Raw genomic sequence first — 21,540 nt, forward strand, 5'->3', positions numbered from 1 at the left:
CTTCACCTTGTCTGCCTATTTCTTCATGACAGCATCCCTCGCTCCGAATACCTGTGTCCTTCCTGCTTCTGTACCTTTGTGCCTGGTACTCCTTTGCCTGAAATGCCCTTCTCCTTCTTGCCTGTCCAAGGCTGTACTGAGTCCTATCTAGGAGATCCCCTATTTCTCACATCTTCCTGGAGGTCTCTACACTTGATCAGATTTTATCTTCTTGTCCTCTAATTGTTTTATGGGTGTGTTAGTCATCTAGTGCTGCTACAAAAGAAATACCACAAGTGGATGGCTTCAACTAAGAGAAGTCCATTCTCCCACAGCCCAGTAGGCCAGAAGTCTGAATCCGGGGCATCGGGTCCAGAGAAATAGCCCCTCTCCCCGTCGTCTCTGGAGGACCGTCACCATCGTCAGTCTTCCCCTGGTCTGGGAGCATCTCAGTGCAGGAACCTCAGGTCCAAAGGACTGCTCCCAGTGCTGCCCTCTTGGTGGCATGAGGTTCTCCAACTCTCTGCTTGCTTCCCTTTCCTTTTGTCTCTTATAAGACAAAAGGTGGTGCAGGCCACACCCCAGGGGAACTCCCTTTACATTGGATCATAGTAAGGGTGTTAAAATCCCACCCTAATCCTGTTTAACATAAAATTATAACCACGAAATGGAGGACGATCACACAATACTGGGAATCATGGCCCAGCCAAATTCACAGACACATTTTTGGGGGACATAATTCAATCCATGACAATGGGTGTGAGGCTTTATTTTCCCTTAGAGATCCTGCTTTAGGCCTCTGATCTTTGCAGAAAAAAGTCACTCAATGGCCTATTCAATGTCCCAGTGTGGGACTCAGAGGAGGTGTGTAACAGTCCTTGTTGAATGGAATTCCTCAGCAGTGGAGCTGGAACTGCACATACTGGTAGCTGCAGACCTGGTTCACAGTCCCAGCTTGACCACACCTTGGCTGGGTAAGGTCAACCAAAAACCAAAACCAAACTTGCCGCCATCGAGAGTCGATTCTGACTCATAGCGAACCTATAGGACAGAGTAGAACTGCTCTATAGGGTTCCCAAGGCTGTAAATCATTACAGAACCAGACTGTCACACCTTTCTCCCATGAAGCGACTGGTGGATTTGAACCACCACCTTTTAGATAGCAGCCCAGCTCTTTAACCACTGCACCACTAGGCTCCTGTCTGGCCCATAAAACCCCACAGAGGACATAAAATAGATCTATGGTTTGTTGATAGAGGGAACTGATAAATAAATGACTGGATGCACCCAGTGTTATATGAGAACAGAGAAGAGGTATTTAGACGGTCAGGAGTAAGGTGACTTTGGACATTTTTGAAGAAAGACTAGGAAGGAGATGGCTGTGCAGGCAAGAGAGGAAGGACATTCCTAGAAAATGGAGCTGCAAGTGCAAAGACACAAAGTTGAAGCCGTATGTGGGGACAGAGAAACCTCAGTGGTGATAAAATGGCCGAGAAGAGGTGAGTGAAATGAACCCCTGTCTGGTTATCCCTGGGCAGGTTGATGTTTGTTTAGCAGCTCACCAAGGCCAGCATTCAATCCTAGGTGTGTCCTTGTTACCTTCCCCACGGAGCCGCTCCTCGCTGCCAGGCCTCCAGATCTTGGCTGCTCCTTGCTTCTTGCAGATGGTCAGCAAGCCTTTTGACACTGGTTGCAAGCAGCACCTCTGAAAATTTAAGGTGCTCCGGAATCACCTGGAGACCTCATTAAAATCCAGATTGTAATCCCTGGTGATGTAGTAGTTAAGAGCTATGGCTGCTAACCAGAAGGCTGGCAGTTTGAATCCACCAGGTGCTCCTTGGAAACCCTTATGGGTCAGTTCGACTCTGTCCTTTAGGGTTGCTATGAGTCAAAATCGACTGGATGGCAAGGGGTTTGATTTTTTTTTTTGGGGGGGGGGCGCTGGGGCCAGTAATTCTGCATTTCTAACAAACTCCCAGGTGACCTGATGATGCTGGGTTGGGGACCACACTTTGGGAAGTGAAGGAAGTTCAAGGCAACTCTGTCTAAGAAGGCCTTCTGCAGCCTCAAGTAGGCATCCCAAAGGCAAAAGGAAACTACTTTCCTTTGGCTTATTCGTAACACTGCACCTCCCAGCATGGTATGTAATTTAAGTATTGTCTCATAAAATCTTCAGTGATAAATGGCACCAGGAAGAAACGCCAAAACCTCAGGACTTCACTCCCAAAATAGCCCATCTCTGATACTGGTGTCTCCATTCTGTAAAACACCTCTTGAGTCTGCTTCCCAGGCCTTTTTCGGTTTCTTGGGAAGGCTTTGTCTTTTGGAGCAAATGGGCAGTTGTAGGCTTAAGTGGGCTGTGGGGAGGTTCTGGGATAGCTCTCACCTCGCAAGGGGCCCTTGTCCCTGATCCAGGTCCTTCTGACCTGGAGGGCTGAGTCAGACAAAGTCTTGTCTGTTATGAATCTGTATACCTGGTTTATCTTAGTCAGATCCTGGGTAGAAGCAGAGGAATTTTTGAGTCCATTTCTCGCCTCAGGTGCCCCCAAAATAGACACTTTCGGGCCTAGGATGGGGCCAGTTAGCGGTTTTCTCCAGTTTCTGGGCCTCGGTAGACACCCTCGGCTGCATTAAGAAAAAGGACGAGGCCGGCAATGTCAAACCAAAAATCTGTGGCACCTGGCACGTGGCTGCGGCAGCACGGGCAAAGTGCTGCAGAGTGGGACCTGGCAGGGCCAAGCCAAAGCGAGTGTGGGGCGCGGGCTTGTGCCAGTCTGCCCCTCCGGGCACACCTGTGAGCTGGGCAGCCGCTGACGGTGCAGGAGGCTTCAGGGCCTGCTGGGGGTGGGGAGGCAGCCGGGCCATGGGCAGGGAAGACGCTACTCCCTTTCTCTGGTTTTCCCTCCTAGCTCTGTGCATGATCCAGGCGTGGACAACTGCCTCTGGCGTGGCACAGAGCACCTCTGTCCACCCTCAGCCTTCAGGCAGCTCTGTGCCAAGCTCTGGCCCACACTGCCCTTTCCCAGCCTAGAACAGCTGCCTGCAGGCCCCTTCCTAAAGCCAAATTTCACCTATTCATTCACTCTCCGGATTCCCTAATTCAGGCATACCCCTGGGCGTTATTCATCACCTGTGTATTATGACCGTCTACAGGAGCGGTGCTGGACTCCTATTTTGTTCTTTCACAGCCAGCCTTCTCGCTCTTTCTGTAAATCCTCACCGAGCCTAACAGCTTCATGGGTATTCCTAGTCCTCTCTTGCCAGCTCTTCCGTGAACAACTCTTGGTAGGTGTAACGTCCCCTCCCATTGATGAGAGTAGTGTCTCATCAAGCAGATGAGAAGCAGTGTGGAATACTGGAAATACCCCAGGGTTTCCTTCTTTGGAACCACATATCCTGGTTCTGGCTCTGCCAGTAATTACCTTATACATATAAACTTGGGTGGGTTAAGCTCTCTGAGCCTTTGTTTCCTCACGTTGTTGCTGTTAGGTGCCATCAAATAGGTTCCAACTCATAGCAACCCTATGTTCGACAGAATGAAACACTGCCTGGTCCCGCACCATCTCCACAATTGTTGCTACGCTTGAGCCCATTGTTGCAGCCACAGCGTCAGTCCATTGCGTTGAGGGTCTTCCTCTTTTTCACTGACCCTGTACTTTACCTAGCATGATGTCCTTCTCCAGGGACTGATCCCTCCTGATAACATGTCCAAAGTATGTGAGATGCAGTCTTACCATCTTTGTGTCTAAGGAGTATTCTGGTTGTATTTCTTCCAAGACAGGTTTGTTTGTTCTTTTGGCAGTCCGTGGTATAGTCAATATTCTTTGCCAACATACTTCAAAGGTATCAGCTCTTCTTTGGTCTTCCTTATTCACTGTCCAGCTTTTGCATGCATATGAAGCGACTGAAAACACCATAACACTTTAAAGCGATCTCTTCCAGCTGATTTGCCCAATGCAACGTGTGTTAATTTCTTTCCTCATTTGTAATTAAAAAAGAAAGAAGGAAAGGAAGGAGGGAGGGAGGAAGGGAGGAAGGGAATTCTCCTATCCCCTCAAAACCAAACCAAATTCCAAGTAGAACTGCCTCATAGGGTTTCCAAGGAGCCCCTGGAGGATTTGAACTGTTGACCTTGCCGTTAAGCAGATGAGCTCTTAACCACAGCACCCCCAGGGCTCTTCACCAAACCCAGGGCTGTTAGAGGAAGGCAGTGGCAGTTCAGCGTTAGAATCCTCACCCTCCGCACGGGAGACCTGGGTTCCGTTCCGAGCTGAGGCTTACATGTTGTTACGATGCTGAACAGGTTTCAGCGGTGCTTCCAGACGAAGACTGACTAGCAAGGAAGGCCTGGTGATTTATTTCTGAAAATCAGCCAGTGACAACCCTATGGATCACAATGGCGCGATCCACAGCTGATCATGGCACAGAACAGGGCAGCTAATCGTACTCTTGTGCATGAGGTTGCCACGAATTGGGGTCAACTTGAAGGCAGCTAGCTACAAGGGTTGTTAAGACGAAGTGAGGTATCACATGTAAAGCACCTGGCACAGAGTGAACGCTGAACAATACTGGTTGCTACCTCTTCAGTGCGTAAATGGCCCATCACAAAGGCGCGTGATTCCTGCCTGAGAACCTGTGTTCTACTGAACCACTTGATACTCCACCCCAAGTTCTCCTAACTGGTGACATTAGCCTGTTTTTTTCTTTCAAAAGAAAAAAATTCAAACATACACAAAAGAAAACTGTATAATGAACACTTCTACCTACCCCCCGCCCATCCATCACCAGCTTCAAAATTAACAGCAATGGCCAGTCATGCCTCAGTGAACTTCTCACCCTTTTTTTCCCCTAGCACCTGTTAAAGCAAATTCCAGTCATATCATTTCACCAACAAATACATCAATGTGTATCTGTGAACAGATTAAAAAAAAAAAAAAAGTTGCAGTGGAGCCGATTCTGACTTACAGTGACCCAGTAGGACAGAGTAGGACTGCTCCATAGGTATTTTCAAAGAGCGGCTGGTGGATTTGAACTGCCAACCTTTTGGTCAGCAGCCATAGCTCGCAACCACTGTTAATGGATAAGATGTTAAAAAACATAACCACGATATCTTTATCATGCTCAACAAAATTAAGAATTACTCGTTAACATATTACCCAACAGCCAGTCCATATTTATTTTTTCCCATGTGTCTCAAAAACGTCTTTTTATTGTTGTTTTGTCTTGATCTTCAGAAGATTCACGTTACATTGGACAGTAAGGTCTCAGTTGTTTGTCCACCCGTCTGCTTTATGAGTTCTGTTTTCAGTGGACGTGCTAGAACAATGAGGAAGTCCTTACTTTCTGAAACACTCCCCAACTCACTTCCCGGAACCCTTTCCAAATAACACAGAAACAAGAAACCTCTCATTTTTTGGCCTTTTATGGAGTTTTTAAATGACAAATAAGTCCTCCCCTTACAACAACTGGAAAGAAATAGATCCTTCCAACAGCTTTCAAAACCCAACAATCATCATAGTGGAGAAGTAAAGCAGATTGGCTTTAGCTCTTGTTTTAGACGGTAAAAATTTCTGGGAACTTCATTCTTTTCAGAAAGACTTTTATATGCCCTCCCACATGCTGTTTGAAATCCACCAACCACAAAATTTACCCCATCCCCCTTTTTCCTCTCCCTTACACACTCCCTCTCTCTCTCTCTCTATCTTTTTAGCAGCAACATACAAGCCGGCCATATTAGAGAGATGGAAATAAATCTACCTTAATGTTGTGTATGTTTTTGAAGTACATCTGTGCATTTTCTTTTTGGCATCTAACCATTCCTCCGTTGTAGCCCTTGGCCCCTCAAATCACCCTCCCCATACCGCACCCGACTGAGATCTCAGTCTCTGAAAATGCACAGAGATGCCTGGCCACCTGGCCCTGCCTTCAGGCTCACGGGGCTCAGTCTCTTTTTCTCTTTGGGTAAGTTAGACTGCACATCTGCATGCTCCTGAGGGTCCAGAAGTACAGCCACAGCTGGAGGAGGGTGGGGGCAGGGGACAGGAAAGAGACATGGCTGAGCTTCCCTTCTGCGTCCTTGGAAAGGGGGGCACTGTTGCTGGGGCAGACATTGCAGGGGACTGAATAACGCTGTTACTATCTGGGTCCCAGAAATGTTGGGTCAGGGGGTCTGAGTGTTGCTCTGGGCTGAAAATTGCCAAGGGGGGTGCTTTTTCTTTGCCTTTCCCCGAAGTGGACGTAGATGGGGTTGGGGGGCAGAGGGTGGATTGATCTGCAGGCTCTTCATGGATTTCTGTTGTTGTTTAGCTGCTGCAAACGTGGGGTCCTGGGGCTTCATCTGATGCTCCCTCGACCTTTTTGTGAACCTTGTTTCTTGGTATCTGGTGGATTTGGGGCGCTAGGAAAGAGTGTGCCAGGGAGCTGGGGGCAGAAAGTTGAGTCTGGGTCTGGCTTCCTGGCCCTGTTCCACTGGGTTGTTGGGACCTGTGTGGGAGCAGGGTGGGGAGCAGGCTTGAGGAACAGTTCCCTGGGTTGAGAGACCTGCTGAGCAGGCACTGATGGAGAAGGCACCTCTGCCTGGGCCAGAGGGAATGGAGGAGGGGTCAGGTGAAGGGATTCAGGAAAAAATTTAAAAATGGCACGCATGGTCTGAGCTGGGCTGTGGACCTTTAAGGCCATGTCTCAGAACCCCTGTCAAATGGTCCCAAATGTTGATTTCCTATTTGACCACTTACAGACTTCCTGGTGCGTAGATGGGCTAGCAAGTTATTTGCAAGCCTGTTTTATAGGTGGTTTCATTCTCGTTCCTAAAGTTATTCTTTGCTGGCGCAGCAACTGAGGGTCAAGTTCAAGGATGGAGGGGTGCCCCCCATGACAAAGACTCCTTTTATGGTGTGCAATGCTGGGTATTAGTCAGAAGTGCTAAATAGAGACCCTGCGGAGATCCTGGGAGCCTGCCTGATAGGGCCTATTAGCTTTGCTGAGTTATTGGACACACTAACAACAGAGCAGAAATGTTACAGAAGCCTGGCCAGTCAAAAGAGCATGGGCCTTGGGCTCAGACCTGAACTTAAAGCCACCTCTGTCATTTACGTAATGACCGTAGGCAAGTCCCTCAACCCCTTGAGCTTTAGTTCTCTCATGGGTAAATGTGGGGAACATCTACTGCCTGGGGTTTCTATGGATGGGCACATAGTAGGTGCTAATAGCCTTTGCGAGTGCTTTTCACGTGCCCTGGCATAGTGAATCTTGCTTAGTCCTCACGGTAATCTCATGAGGTAGAGACTATTATTATCCCCCTATTACAGATAAAGAAACAGAGGCACAGAGAAGTGAAGTAATGTGCTCAATAAGGTTACATGACTGGGATAAGGCGAGCTGAGATTTGAACCTCTGATTTCAGCACATTTTCCTAACCTGTGAGCTCTACTGCCCCCAGTGTTCAAGAACCAGTACTGCCATATTAACAGTGATCAAGGAATCTTGTGTGCAGGCAAAGAAGGGGAGTTGGGTGAGTGGCCTGTGTGTAAGAGCAGGAGCTGGAAGACAGTTAGGGGGAGCTTCCTGCATGAGGGTGGTGGCCTTGGGAAAGGCATATCCAAGGGGGGAAAGGGAGGGGGCTCTAGAAAGGACCAGAAGCCCAGGGCTAGGGTGTGGCTTAGGAGAATAGGAGGTGAGAGATTGAGGATGGGAGCCTGGGGCAAAGAGTTCAGGATATGCAGGGGTGGTGGTGCCAGGAAGTTAAAGTCTTTGCAAACCTGGGTAGGGAGTATGCAGGAATGGAGAACCTTGACCTTGAGTGATGCTGTAATGAGGCAGGCTGCTGCCACCCCAAGGACTGAGGGGGACAAAAAACTTTGGTGTGGTAGTAGCATGGGTCACCAGGATGGAGGGAGGCCACAAGTGATGAGGCAGGAGATTGCGGCAAGGTCTGGGCTTGTGGGGATGAGTGGAGAGATGGCCCAGTTGGCAAGGGGACAGGCTGGGCAACCTGCTATGAACACAACAGAAGGCTGTGACTAGTTTTTAGCTGGAAATAATCCAAATGGTTGGGCATCTGTAGAGTTTTTCTGCAGACTGTGAAGGGGGCCTTGGCTCTAGGGCCACCAACCTAGTAAACAAAGTCTGGGTTATGTTGAGGGGAAGCTTAGAAAGTGGAGTCTGGTCCTCCCTCATTCAGGGGTCTCTGGGTAGCACAAATGGTTAACGCATTTACCTGCTAACCAAAAGGTTGGAGGTTCAAGTCCCAGAGGCACGCCAGAAGAAAGGCCTGGCAATCCACTTCTGAAAAATCACCATTGAAAACCCTGGGGAGCACAGTTCTACTCTGACACACATGGGGTCACCACAGGTCGGAGTCGACTGCATAGCAGCTGTTTGGTCCTCACTCAAGCCCACCGTACGTGTTTGCTGCTTGGAGGTCGGGATCCAGACTCGGAGGGGAAGTGCCTTCCCTTCCTTCAACAGACTTTCACGGAAGTGTGTCAGGCATTGTTCTGGGTGCCAAGGATACCAAGACAAAGATCCCCAGAGGCTTCCCAGGGAGACAGACACAGGAATAATCACAGGACAACATGGTGTGTGCTGTAATAATAGTGACAGCGATAACGATCATCATAATAGCAGCTAACATTTGCCGCAGGCTGACTGTGTGCTGGGCACTGTTCTGAGCTTTACTGCATCTAGGAGTCATTCAGTCCTCACCCAGTCATGTGGGATTGGTGTGTTTTTCATTCTCATTTTCCAGATGAGGAAACTGAGGCGCTGGGTGAGCTATCTTGCGTAAGATCAGACTAGAGCTCTGGTCTTAGCCGCTGCACCATTCTGCTCACAAGTCATGTGGGAGAGATATGAGCAGGGCTGAGGAGCCAGCAAGGACGCCGGGGAAGCTGCACCAAGATAGAGTCTCAGGAGCAGAGCGAAGTAGGAAGGCCCCAGGGTGAATGAATTTCCCAATGTGAAGGAGAAACATGTACAAAGGCACGAGAAGCTAAGGAACCCAGAAGTAAGGACTCTGGGGAGCCCTGGTGGTGCAGTGGTTAAGTGTTTGGCTGCTAACCAAAAAGCCAGCAGTTCAAAGCCACTAGTCACTCCCTGGAAACCCTATGGGGCACTTCTACTCTATCCCCTATCCTATAGGGTGGCTATGAGTTGGAATTGACTTGTTGGTAACAGGTTTGGTTTTGCTTTTTAAGACCTCTGGGGTCACTGGCGTAGAGGAAGCATGGAGGGATGGGAACTGGCAGGAAGTGAGGCCAGGACAGTAGGTTAGGACCAGATTGCCAAAGGGCTTAGGAGGCTGTGCCCAGGAGCCTGGACTTGATCCTGAAAGCAGAGGGGAGCTAGTGGAGGTTTGGGGGTGAGGAGTGACAAGTTCTGCTCTGTTTTTTTAGACAGGTTGCTCTCATGGCTTGCATGGGGGGTGGACTGGACTGGGAGGGGAGGCCCCAGGCTGAGGGAGGGCCCAAACGGTAAGGCAGGGCGGGTGAGGAATGAGGGCTGGGTGTTACATCTAGGAGGCAAGGGCTGCCCAGACAGTGTGCTCCAGATGGCAGGGGAAAGGGTTTCTCTGCTTTGACACTTTTTTTTCAGTCAAGGAGAAAATAAACCTGCCTCATAGGGTTGCCGTGGCGTTGGAAAGAGGTGTGAAGAGAATTGATTTCCAGCCTCTGCAGGAAAGTGTTTGGTGGGAGATGAGCAAGTTTTCCTGATCTCACCAGATGGGCTGGTGGATGACTCCGGGCCAAGGGGCCAGACCTGCTTTGGGGGCGTGGGGGGCCGGCACTGGTGATGTTTTGGAACTAAGGTCAAAAATCAGGTCCTCGCTGCTCACCCTGTTTTCTCATCATTTCTGTGAATTGGAAGCCAGGGACCTGCGCCGAAGGCCTGGTCCCATATGGAACAACCGGGAAGACTGTGGGCTCTCCTTGCATGGAGTTTCCTTAAATAGGACCGATCTCCTTTGGCCGGCCCACCTAGAGCTGGGGGCTGGCAGGTATGGGGCTAGGCCTTCGATATAGACAGCAAGGGACCTAGTCCCTGGAACACCTTGGAATGACTATCATATTCCCACTCCAACCTCTACCCCTTTACCTCTGTCTGGAGCCAGGTAGCCTGAGCTCAAATTCCCGTGCCGCCATTTACTAGCTGTGAATTGGGCTGTTCATTTAATTTCTTTCTGCCTCACTTTCCTCTTCTGGAAACTGGGGTTTTTTGTGAGTATTAAGGAGTCTCTGGGTGCTGCAAATAGTTAAAACATTCAGCTACTAACTGAAAGTTTGGAGATTTCAGTCCACCCAGAGGTGCCTTGGAAGAAAGGCCTGGTGACCTACTTCCAAAAAATCAGCCATTGAGAACCTTACGGAGCACAGCTCCACTCTGACACGAGGCCGCCATGAATTGGAGTCAACTAGATGGCAACTGGTTTCACTGGTTGTGAGTATTAAACGAGCTAATTCGTGTAGAGTGCTAAACAGTGCCTGACATACAGAAAGAAGTCCTTCCTGTGGCCCCGGAGCCCTGGTGGTGCGGCGGTGAAAAGTTCAGCTGCTAACCATAAAGGTCAGCAGTTTGAATCCACCAGCTGCTCCTTGGAAACCCTATGAGGCAGCTCTACTCTGTCCGATAGGGTCGCTATGAGTCAGAAGTGACTCGATGGCAACGGCTGTCTCCCGTTTTCCTGACGCAACGGAGTTAATCAAAGGACCAGGATTTGGCTCACAGCTGTGACGATGCCAGCAAATCACCTAACGTTGCTGATCTGCGGCTTCCTCATCTGTAAAGACACAATGAGAGGCCTGATGTGGTGGAAGGTCTCTGAGGCCCCTCAGGTGCTAAGCCCCTGGCAGGGGCAGATTAACAAGTAAACAAGGTCTCCACAGGCTTAACTGTGTTTATTTACTAATCTGAAGTGCGCAATTTCAAGATGTGGTGAAAACAGGTGGAAGTGTGCACTACAGATTAGTAAGTAAGCACAAGTAAGCCCGAGAGTACCTTGTTTATTGAGGAATCCCTTCCTGGCCACCCTCTGGGATGAAGGGGGCGAGGCCTCCCGCTGAAGTGGGAACCCCCGACCAGGACTCAGAAACTCATGGTTCTGGCTCCGGCTTGTCCTTATTCTCTGTGGCCCTCTTGGGGCCTTGCTTTCCTCTGGTAAAACAACGGGGCCAGATTCACAGTTCTGAGCCCCCTCCCTGCTCTGGCTTTCCCTGATTCGGCGACTCTTCGTGTTCCTCCCCCTGCAGCTGGGACTTGCGTTTGACCTCTCTGCCCACTAGAGGGCACATGTGTTCCGCCTGGTGAATCGTGCTGGCCCGGCACCGCCCCAGGGGGAGAAAGCCTGCACTGCACCCTCGGTCCCCTGGACCCTAGAGCGGGCGCAGCTCCTCACTCCCCACTGCTCTGTGCTTCCACACACGGCAGGATGTGGCTCCTTGAAGATGGAGGGAGGCTAGGGGCGGGAAGCTGCCTGGTGGGCTTCAGGCTCTAATCCTGAGAGCTGCTGGGGGCTGGGGACGGGCAGAAGCAGGGATGGGTCTGAATCCACAGGGTCAGCCAGGACGCAGAGGGAACTTACTCCCAGGTGTCACTCGCAGGCTGCTTTAGGTCTGGGGGCCTGGGAACCTGGCAGACCCTTCAGCGAAAGGGCCTAGAGAAGCAGGGCGTTTCTGGGATACAAGGTGAGCTCAGGACAAGCCCTGCCAAGCGCCTCCCCTGCAGATTTCTCTGCCTCTGCAGAGTGGAGGTGGTGTTGGTATTTCTGCATACCTCCTCCTTGCCTGGCGCTGTGCTAGGTGCTTTCATGATGGATATGCAAGTGCGGGAGGTGGGAACTGGGCCTTGTTCTTCCCGGTGGGCCCACTCAGCCCCCCTGGAGAGCACTTCAATGCACCCCTGGAATCTTCCGCCTTGCAGGCAGGCCCAAACTCTTATCGCCCTATCTAGGGCTCCTCATGATGTCTGAGGCTAGCAATTCAGAGCATCTCCTGTTCTTAAGTCCTGCAACTTCCTCTGGTCACTTGTCCCAGGGGAGGGGCTGAGCAGGCAGATGCTTCCAGCAGGCTTTGGGTCCCCTGTTTCAGGGATGCAGTCCAGGTGCTTCTGGGCTGGGCCCAACAGCTTCTGGCAACAAAACAGAAAAATAAGGGCCCTGCTGGGGATTCCCTCCCACCCCTTTGGCCTGGGCTGATCACCAGATCTGGGGAAATTCCAGGGGGCTGCCTTGAGGGGGGACCCTGGGTGGTGCGAATAGTTTGTGCTTGACTATTAACCTCAAGGTTGGAGGTTCGAACCCACCCAGTGTTGCTGTGGAAGAAAGCCCTGGAGAACTGCTTCTGAAAAGATCGTAGCTAAGAAAATCCAGTGGAGCAGTTCTATTCTGTAACACATGGGGTCACCATGAGTCATAATTAACTCAGTAGCAATGAGTTTGGCCTTGAGGGGTCAGTCCCCAGGGTGCCCTCAGGTAAAAAGATGCCCCTAGAAACCCTTCCTGTTTTTGAGGCAGAACCCGAGGAGAATTTGGGATAATCACAGCTACCATCTGCTGAGCGCTCACTGCTGGGCAAACACTGCTCAGTCTTATGTGTATGACCTTATTTAATTATCCAACAATCCTGGGAGGTAGGCGTCATCATCTGTGTTTCACAGAGGAGGATTCTGAGGTGCAAAGAGGCTAAGGAGCGTGCCTAGGTTCTCCTAACTGACTGATGGCAGAGTGGGGATTGAACCCAAGTCTAACGGATCCTCTTGTGTATGCTATTTCCCCACCAACAGCTATAACTCTCTCCCAGACTGCGCGAGAGCCTCCTAGCTGGTCTCCCACCTCCACTTTTCCCACCCTCCCACCTGACCCCTTCTCCACCTCCTTTTAGGTCTCTACTCAGTACTAGAGAAACATCCAAAAATATCCTTCAGTCATGTCTGTCCCCCCTCCTCCCCCGGGTGCCAAGCTGTCCTTTGACTTCCTGTCACACTCAGTAAACCCTGTGCTCTGGGCCAAAAGGTGCTTTGTGGCTCGGTCCCTGCCTCACTCTCTGACCTCAGGTCTCACCCTGCTCCTTCTACCTCAGACACCTGAAACTCAGTCCTGCCACCAGGACTTTGCCTTTGCTCGGGTACTGCCTAACATTAGCCCCCGAGAAGCCTCCCCTGACCTCCCTGTAGAAAACAGCACTCCTTCACCTTGCTTTATTTCCTATGGCACTTGCCATGTCTCGTGACCTGAAATTACATTATTATTTCCTACTTGTTGATGTCTGCCCACCTCACTAGGATAAAAACTCTGACTCTGCCTGTCTTGTTTGTAGCAATAATCCCCCGGGGCCTAGACTAGTGCCTGGCACGTAGTAGGTGGTTTATAAATATTTGGTGAAGGAATGAGTGATTGATGTGGAACATTATTATTTAGCCTCTATAAAGAAAATAAATCTCTGAGGGGAACTGGCCTTTGATGATATTGGCAGAGAAGCTTAGAGTTAGGGCCCAGTCTAGGGGGAGGCGAGAGAGGCGGGTGGGGCACAGAATTTAAGGAGGTGTTTGGACGACTCTGAGAATGGGTGTTTTCTTAGGTTTTGCACACCAGGTGGCTCACTTGCCTCACCATATACCAGCCATGCTTAAAACATCAGAGTGCAGTAGTCCTTTCTCAGCCCCTGCACCCTGGCTGTGGCCCAAGTCTGGCGCTTCTTGTAGGATTCCACAGATGCCCACTATTCCTACCCTGCCACCCCGTCAGCCTGTGTCAGCTCCTTGCTGGGGTGGCTCTAGGCCTGACATCTCCAAAAGGGATTCCTGTACCTGTAGACCCATCAGCTGGTCCTTGGGGTTGTGCCTCTTCTTCTGGGTCATCTCCTGTCACCCACTGCTCATGTGCCCTCTTCCCTGCCTGCCAGAAGCCTGGGCATTCTGCTTTGCTCTAGCCCTGCAGTATGGACAGCAAGGCCTTCTGAGCCTCCATCTGTCCCCAAGGCTGCTTGGGCTCAGCAAAGATGATTGGAAGTGGTGGGGAAGAAGGGGGAAACTGAGGCCCAGCTCAGTGAAGCCCCTCATCCAAGGTTTTCAGCTCGCAAGTAAGTGGCAGTGTCAGGAGTGGGGTGAGACAGCCAGGTTGGAGCAGAGGGCTGCCCAACAGTGGTTCTGGAAAAGGTTGGGGGCCATCTGGCTGGACAGATGATTTGGTCTCTCTCCATTCCGAGCTTTGCTCTACCCCCCACTATACTCCTAAAGGGCCACACGTGGTGCCCCTTATGAGCTTTGCCCACCCCCACTCCCACCCCCACTCCCACCCCCTCACTAATTTCAGTGGAAAGAGACCCAGCCCGCTGCCCACAGCTCTGCCCTAACTCTTCCACTCCCCAATGGGTACAGAAGACCACCCCCGCCTTGGCCCCGCCAGCCAGAATCCTCACCAGCTGTGGCTTTGTCTGCAGTGCCACCAGGGCGGAGCATGGAGGTCATGGTACCCCTTATCCTCAATGTCCTCAATGGCTCTGATGCCCGCCTGCCCTGCACCTTCAACTCCTGCTACACAGTGAACCACAAGCAGTTCTCCTTGAACTGGACGTACCAGGAGTGCAGCAACTGCTCAGAGGAGATGGTGAGCCCTGGGCTGGAGGTCGGCAGTGGGTGGGAGCCAGCATGGACGCCCACCTCTCCACCACCTGCCCCTGTACTCTGCCAGGACCTCAGCGTGTTCTGGGTAGTGTGTCTGCTCCAGAGGGCTTTGGGAGAAGGTGCCACACTGGGGTGGCCCCGGGCTGGGGGGGAGGAGGCTGGCCTTTGGAGGTAACCACCTCACTTCCCAGGTCAAGGGATGACATTGAGAGTGGGCGGGAGAAGGGAGCATCCCCGCTGCCCTTTCTGCTCTTGCTCGCCCAGCTGCCCAGCATGTCCTGACCTTTGCTCCAACCCCTAGTTCCTCCAGTTCCGCATGAAGATCATCAACCTGAAGCCAGAGCAGTTTCGAGATCGCGTGGAGTTCTCGGGGAACCCCAGCAAGTACGATGTGTCGGTGACGCTGAAAAACGTGCAGCCTGAAGATAAGGGCATCTACAACTGCTACATCATGAACCCGCCCGACCGCCACCGTGGCCACGGCAGGATTCACCTGCGGGTCCTCATGGAAGGTGGGCAGAGCTTCGCGGCTGGGAGGGGCTCGGGAGCCAGGCTGCTGGGGGCCCTGGACATCCCCGCCCAGCCCCTCTCCAGCATTATCAGCTCAGGGCACCTTTGGGGAGGGTGTGCCCCCGTGAGGGGCAGGAGCAACAGCTTGTGTTTGACCCCCTCTAGTTCCTGAGGGCCTGGGAATGATCGCAGCGAGTCCTTGTACTAACAGCCACCATGATCTTTATAATCATAGCAGCTCCAAGTTACGGGGCTCAATTGAAGCAGTGGTGGTTAGCGGTAGGTAGGATTCTCCCCTTCCATGTGGGAGACCCAGATTTGATTCCGGTTCAGTGGGCCTCACGCGCAGCTATCACCTGTCTGTCGGCGGAAGCTTGCATGTTGCTATGATGCTGAACGGGTTTCAGAGGTGCCTCCCGACTACAGACTAGGAAGAAAGGCCTAGCAATCTGTTTAAAAAAACCAGCCAATCAGGGCCTATGGATCACAATAGTCTGATCTGCAACCAATCATGGGGACAGCACAGGACCAGGCAGGGTTTTGTTCCACTGTGTGTGGGGTCACCATGAATTGGGGGCCAACTTGATGGCAGCTAACAACAACAATGCTATATCTCAGGCGAAGGACTGAGCTCTAATGCATTATCTCATTTTATCCCCATAAAAACTCTATGAGGGAGGTACTATTATTACCCCCATCTAACAGATGAGGAAACTGAGGCTTAGAGAGGAAAAGTAAGGCCAAGGTCACACAATGAATAAACAGTAAAATCGGGACTCAGATCTGGACCTATTTTATCTTCAAGTCCATGCTCTTAAACACTCTATTATACTCCCTCCTCTGGGGGCTTATCGATGCCCTAGAATGTCTTTTGCGGGGGAGGCATTTAGAGGTAAAATTCCTGGGTTGATTTTTTACTTTCACTAAAGTCCCTTCCGTGGAAGAGAGTAAAGTCAGGGCCACCCCACATACTGCATGGGAGTGTGGAAGGACATGGGAGAAGACCCCCTTTTGTAGGCCTAGTGCTCAGGGGGTCTGTTTTCTTTCCCTCTCCAGAACCCCCTGAGCGGGATTCCACAGTGGCAGTGATTGTGGGCGCCTCGGTAGGGGGATTCCTGGCTGTGGTCATCTTGGTGCTGATGGTAGTCAAGTGCGTGAGGAGGAAAAAAGAGCAGAAACTGAGCACTGACGACCTGAAGACCGAGGAAGAAGGCAAGACGGATGGCGAGGGCAATGCAGACGATGGCACCAAGTAACAGGCGGGCTGCCCGGCCTGCCGCCCTCCCCTGTGTCCTGTCTCCCCCGACTCTGCCCCATACAGTGTGACCCCACCTGCCCTCTCTTGGTGTGCTTCTCTTGAACCAGGATCCCAGTGCTGACCTTGGGCCTCTGAGCCCCTCATTTCTTGCCCCCCACCCTGTACCAAGAGTGACCCACCTCTCTTTCATCTGAGAAACCTGCCATGACCTATGGGACGTGTGGGCCCTGGGGCAGGGGAATGGGGTTCAAACCCGCCAGTCCCTGAGAGGAGGCAGGGGGCATGTGTGAGGGCCCCAGAGAAAGAAGGGTGAGGGTGGAGTGGTGGAGGAAGGGGTCAGCTTCTAAGTCTGGCCAGTGCTTGGACTCTTCCGGCAGTGGCTTCAGAAGGACCTGGTGTGGGTTCTCTGTGCTGACCAGAGCTGCCTCAGGAAGGCATGGTACGCTTCTCTGGCTGCTCCCAGCAGGCTGGGGGTGGTGATGGGCTCCTATAATTTGGAATAGGAGGATATACTAAAGGGACTACTGTGAATTTCCAGGACATTGAAGGAAAGCTGGGGTTGGAGGCAAAACTGGAGGTAAGCCTGGGCCTCAGGAGTTCTGCGCTGACCCTCTTGTCCGTTGATAGCTGCTACCACAGAAGCCTTTTGGTTTTCTGATGGCCGCTAATCCCGTGGGATTTTTGGTGTAACCAGCACTGAACAAGCAGCTAAGATGGGCTGTACCTGGATTGTGTTGTTCCAGGTAGTGGTCATTTTCCACTATAGTTACCTACCAATAGAAGACTCATTTCAAAGTCAGCTGAGGGATGAAGGGGTGGAGGCACCATTGTAAAGTACAGTTTGCTTTGGATTGTCTTCTCAGGAGCAGTAAGGTGCAGGAATGAGGAAGGGAGTGGAGGGCGTTGGCAGAGGGATTGCTGTGCAGAGTGAAAGCAGCCTCATCCAAGGGTTCTGTGTGGACTTCGCCACTTGCCCTCAGTAGGGTTTTCAGCTGGCTTTTGGCCAGAGGCCAGGCCAGGGACTGTACTCAGAACACCCTAAGGGGAAAGTGAGGGGCAGACTTGGAGGCTCTTAGATCCTAGGGTCATGTCACATCTGGAGCCCTGGTATACCTTCCTCTGCCTCAATAACGCCCTTTGTGGAGAGGAAAGTAGGACTTGTGGGAAGCCAACTTTCACTGCCATTTTACCCACATTAAAGCAGACTGCTTAAGCCGAGAGAGAGGGAGAGAGACAGACAGAGCAGAGAGACAAACTACTGACTCAGAGGATACTACCTTGAAAGACCCTCAGGTATCAACTAGCCAAGTCACTCCTGTCAGATGGGGAAACTGAGGCTCAAACTAAACCTGATATTCTTGCCATTTTCTCCTCCGGCTTCTCAGTCTCCAGTTTGAATCAACACAGCCATAATTTTTCCAGTGGGAGGGGCCTTTCTGGACTGGTAGGTGAAGGAGGCGGACTTCTCCCAGGAGCCTAGTCCCTTCAGGCTATGGCTGAGGCAGGGGTGGAGTGGAGGCAGGGGTGGAGTGGCAGCGGTGAGGGCAGAGTTGCCAGTGATGCCCCATTCCCTCTCCAGACTGAGCCCCTTCAGCACTCTAGCCTTTCCAGGCAAGCTCAGCCCCTACCCCTGGCTCAGGGAGTTAGCACCCAGGGCAGGGAGTAAGGTTGGGGGCAGAGGGTGGAGACAGGACTATGATAGTCTCAGGGGCCTACCCCTGCCTCTGCCTATCAGATAGCCAATTTGAGGAGGGAGCAGTAGCACGTGGGAGGTTCAGTTTAATTCACTTCAACACCCATTTATTGAGCATCTGCTATTGCCAGGCACGTGGTGGGTGCCCGGGACACACAAAGCCATAACAGAGTTGGGAACTGCTAGGTCAGCACTGCGGGGACCAAGATTAGTTTTTTGGTGCATCTAATTCCATCTCTGCAACCATTGCCTAGGAGGCTGGAGTTGGGAAAGAAGGAAGGAATTCCAGAGTCTGGGCCCTGGGAAGAAAGGAAAGGGAGGCAAGGAGGAAGATAAAACAGAGAAGAGAGTGCAGAGGCCAGGTTGGGGGAAATCAGAGGATGGGCAACCAGCCAGATTGCTCCTGAGTGAGAGGAGTCCAGCCTGTCTGGAGTTCTAATCTCATCGGCTCAGAACCTAACTGCCAATTAACACACTGCCAATGAGATGGGCTAAGCCACCAGGATGCCTGGAGCAGGTGGATGTCGCCCATCCTTCCAGCCAACCAGCTGAGAGGGGAGAGCTGGGTGGGGCACCTCATGCCAGTTGAGACCAAGGGTGGTTGTATACACTTCTGCAACTTGCAGATTGCATTGTTTGGCAATCTCTTAAGTGCCCTCCTCTCCCAGGATGAGTGAGGATCCGCTCTCTTTTTTCCAGGACTCATGACATTTAGGGGAGTTATTTGCAAGATTCCCTAGGTGTATTTGAAGAAGCCCTAACGCTCCATAAAGAAGCCCAAGACTTCTGAGCTCTTTCCCTTCTCTGCCCTGACCAAGGGAGGCCGAGGGAAAGCCGTGCTTCTTCACGCCCTCAGGATCCCAAGCAGATGGGGATGGGTCAGGAACCACCTTTGCCCCAGGTGCCCACCTTTATATGCACTTTGTCCTCCAGCCTCTTGCAATCTCCTGTCCATCAAGATCGCGAGGTCTCCCAGAGCTGCCTCCCCCAGGGCAGTGAGGTTGAGAGCAAATCGGGGCTTCTGTGAGAAGAGGTGGGAAACGAGTGAGATGTTTCCACAGCAGCCATTCTCGACCTTGCTTTCCAGCGTATGCCAGCAAGCCATTTCTCTCCCTGCACAGTAGGGCTCGAGCCCCACTTCTGGCTGCATGTTCCCACCACTGCACTCTGCCAAATTCAGTCTGCTGGCCTTCTCAACCTCCCCTGCCTCTCCTGCTCTCTCAGACCCCCTTTTCTGTCTCCTCTTCCTAATTAAGGACCACTGTACAGAGAGATGGGCTGGCCAACTATGGAATTTAGCTTATACGAACAAAGCACAATTTTTTCAGGACTGAAATGCCTTGAGGTGCCTTGGAACCGGCCTTGAAAATAGATATCTGCCCCCTAAAAAAACCTAGCTACGGACTAATCACAGTTATCTCAATTTATAAAAAGAAAAATCTGGTTGGATCCATATTTCTCCTTTTGAGTCTTCTTGGGGCTGGTAACTATTTACAAGGTCAGGTTAAGCAGATGGACAATTGAAAATACCGGCCAGCTCCAAAGAGATAGTCCCAGGCCATAGGAATGGCTTGGTGCAGTTTGAAATGGGCGATGAATCAAGAAATTTCCTTCCTAGTTATGTCTTAATGATATATAGCCTGTGTCTTAAAGTATTTTCTGCCTCTTGCTGATGTCTTCCTTTATTGAAGCTTGCTGTTGCATTGTACATAGTCTATATACAGATATAGATATATATACAAATATAAAACATCTCACTATACCCATCTCAAAAGTTACATGGGGAAGGGAGGGTCATCATTTCTCAATGTTTTGAGTTGATTAACCAAAGGCAAATTCTGGAATATTCTTATGGCTTTTTGTGTACTTGGAGGGGAAAGCCCAACTACTTCCACACTTTCTAGGTTTTATGTGCAATGTGGTGGTTGGAGGGGGTGATGGGGAGAGAAACATAAATGATCCTATGTGACCTGACTGCTGTGGTGTATCTGCTTTTTGGAGCAGACTGAATTTCTTTTGCAGTTTGTCTTATTGCTTGGATCACTTGGCTAAAATAAACAGACTGTCTCCCCTGAACATCCCTCGAGTGTGGCTTTTTTCAGGAGTGTAGAGTGGGTAGGGTGAAGCTTAGCCGGGATCTTGACAAAGACTCCTGACTCTCCTTTCTTGCTAATCCCATGGACATCTCCAGGTCTCCATCAGCTGAAGACCTCGAAGCTCTTACCCAACAACGAAGAGGTCGTTCTACTCCATTCATGTTTCCTCTCTTTTCCCCTTTGCCTTCCCAGAATCCTGGGGGACTCTACTCAGCTTGGAAATACCCTAGGAACAGGGTGGATGAACACTCACTTCTTGGAGGGCTCTTGGTTAATTCTGGGGTGAAGACAACCCTTTAAGCTCTGAAGGCTAATGCTGATGTTGGCTATTATTTATTATTGCATGGACAGATGGGCCATCCTTCCTGCTCTTTGATTCTAAACTGTGTCTTACTAGGTAGATACTTCTTGCTTGCTCAGGACTCAGGAAAAACAGATAACAGCTGGCCAGAGCCTGCCTTCACGCAACTTGAGGATAAAGGTGGCTGGTGGGAAGAGTCAAGTTGCTCACATCCCATCTACACACTGTTGTATTCCATTTACGTACTGCTGAATCAGCTCTAAGAACTTCAGGACCAAATGCTACTCCCTGCCTAGGGGCTCCACTATCCCAGACCCGCTCTGGTTTTTTCCTCTCTTGCTCCCTGTTCTTATGTCTCTCTTTGCATCTCTTATCTCTTACACACACACACGTACACACGCACACACGCGCATGCACCTAGGAGGCTTCCAGATAAGAAAAGCCTGAACTTCTCAAATGGCAAGGAAATGCCTAAGTGGCTGGGTCCTACTTTTCTCCCACTTTTTCTGTCATTTGTTTGCTCCCTGCTGACTCAGAGACCCTGGCTAGTGGTTAGTGATCCAATGCATTTTAGAACATTCCAGGAAGGTCCTGACATTGGTGGTCCTAACATCTGCAGGGATTACAGCTGCTACCTGACAGAGAAGCCAGAAAGGAGGTGGCGGCATTAAACAGAGGTGGCTGGAATTTAATAGACCAAAGGTACCTTGGTTTAAGAGGATGTTGCCCCCTGGCACTCTTGAAATCTGAGGATAGGATGTCAGGGAGGTTAACAGATAGGGAAACTGAGGTGAGGGGTGTGGATTGAGCAGCAGAAAGTACAGAGATTCTGGCTGGTCCCTTCCTGAGTGGAGACAGGCCATTCATCTAGGACTTTTCTCCCAGAACGCTTTGAGGATACAAGCTGGGCCTGGCTTCCGTGAAGGTTAGGCATGGCTCGGGCACCTCTTCTACACCGATGTTCTTTGGCCCAGCCTGTGTTGGGTGGGTGGGATAGTTTTGATTGGGGAGTGAGCTGCATTGTGGGGAAGGGTTGGCTCCCACCCTGCTACTCAGAATTGGTTAATAGCTCCAATTGGGGTACAGGTAT

General features: G+C 51.1%; 1 protein-coding gene across 2 annotated transcripts; it reads left to right on the top strand.

Annotated features, from left to right (window-relative positions):
• The first annotated feature begins 4,929 nt into the window (after nt 1-4,929).
• On the top strand, nt 4,930-20,877 carry SCN2B (sodium voltage-gated channel beta subunit 2). 2 transcript variants are annotated; one of them, XM_003418246.4, is made up of 4 exons: nt 4,930-5,940; nt 14,409-14,575; nt 14,894-15,104; nt 16,159-20,877. In XM_003418246.4, exons 1-4 carry the CDS (start codon nt 5,871-5,873, stop codon nt 16,356-16,358), a joined length of 648 nt encoding a protein of 215 aa, XP_003418294.1. In that variant the 5' UTR covers nt 4,930-5,870; the 3' UTR covers nt 16,359-20,877. The 2 variants fall into 2 exon arrangements, with proteins under 2 accessions (XP_003418294.1, XP_023413954.1); XM_023558186.2 differs by lacking the exon at nt 4,930-5,940 and adding an exon at nt 5,958-8,983.
• The last annotated feature ends 663 nt before the right edge of the window (nt 20,878-21,540 follow it).

Source organism: Loxodonta africana, chromosome 15, assembly GCF_030014295.1.
Source record: "Loxodonta africana isolate mLoxAfr1 chromosome 15, mLoxAfr1.hap2, whole genome shotgun sequence".
NCBI classification, from domain to species: domain Eukaryota; kingdom Metazoa; phylum Chordata; class Mammalia; order Proboscidea; family Elephantidae; genus Loxodonta; species Loxodonta africana.

Excerpts from the sequence above, each read along its gene's own strand:
- SCN2B (XM_003418246.4), top strand. The coding sequence starts at position 5,871 with ATGCACAGAGATGCCTGGCCACCTGGCCCTGCCTTCAGGCTCACGGGG. Across the intron at positions 5,941-14,408 it reads CAGTCTCTTTTTCTCTTTGG|TGCCACCAGGGCGGAGCATG; the intron begins GTAAGTTAGACT and ends CTTTGTCTGCAG. Across the intron at positions 14,576-14,893 it reads GCAACTGCTCAGAGGAGATG|TTCCTCCAGTTCCGCATGAA; the intron begins GTGAGCCCTGGG and ends TCCAACCCCTAG.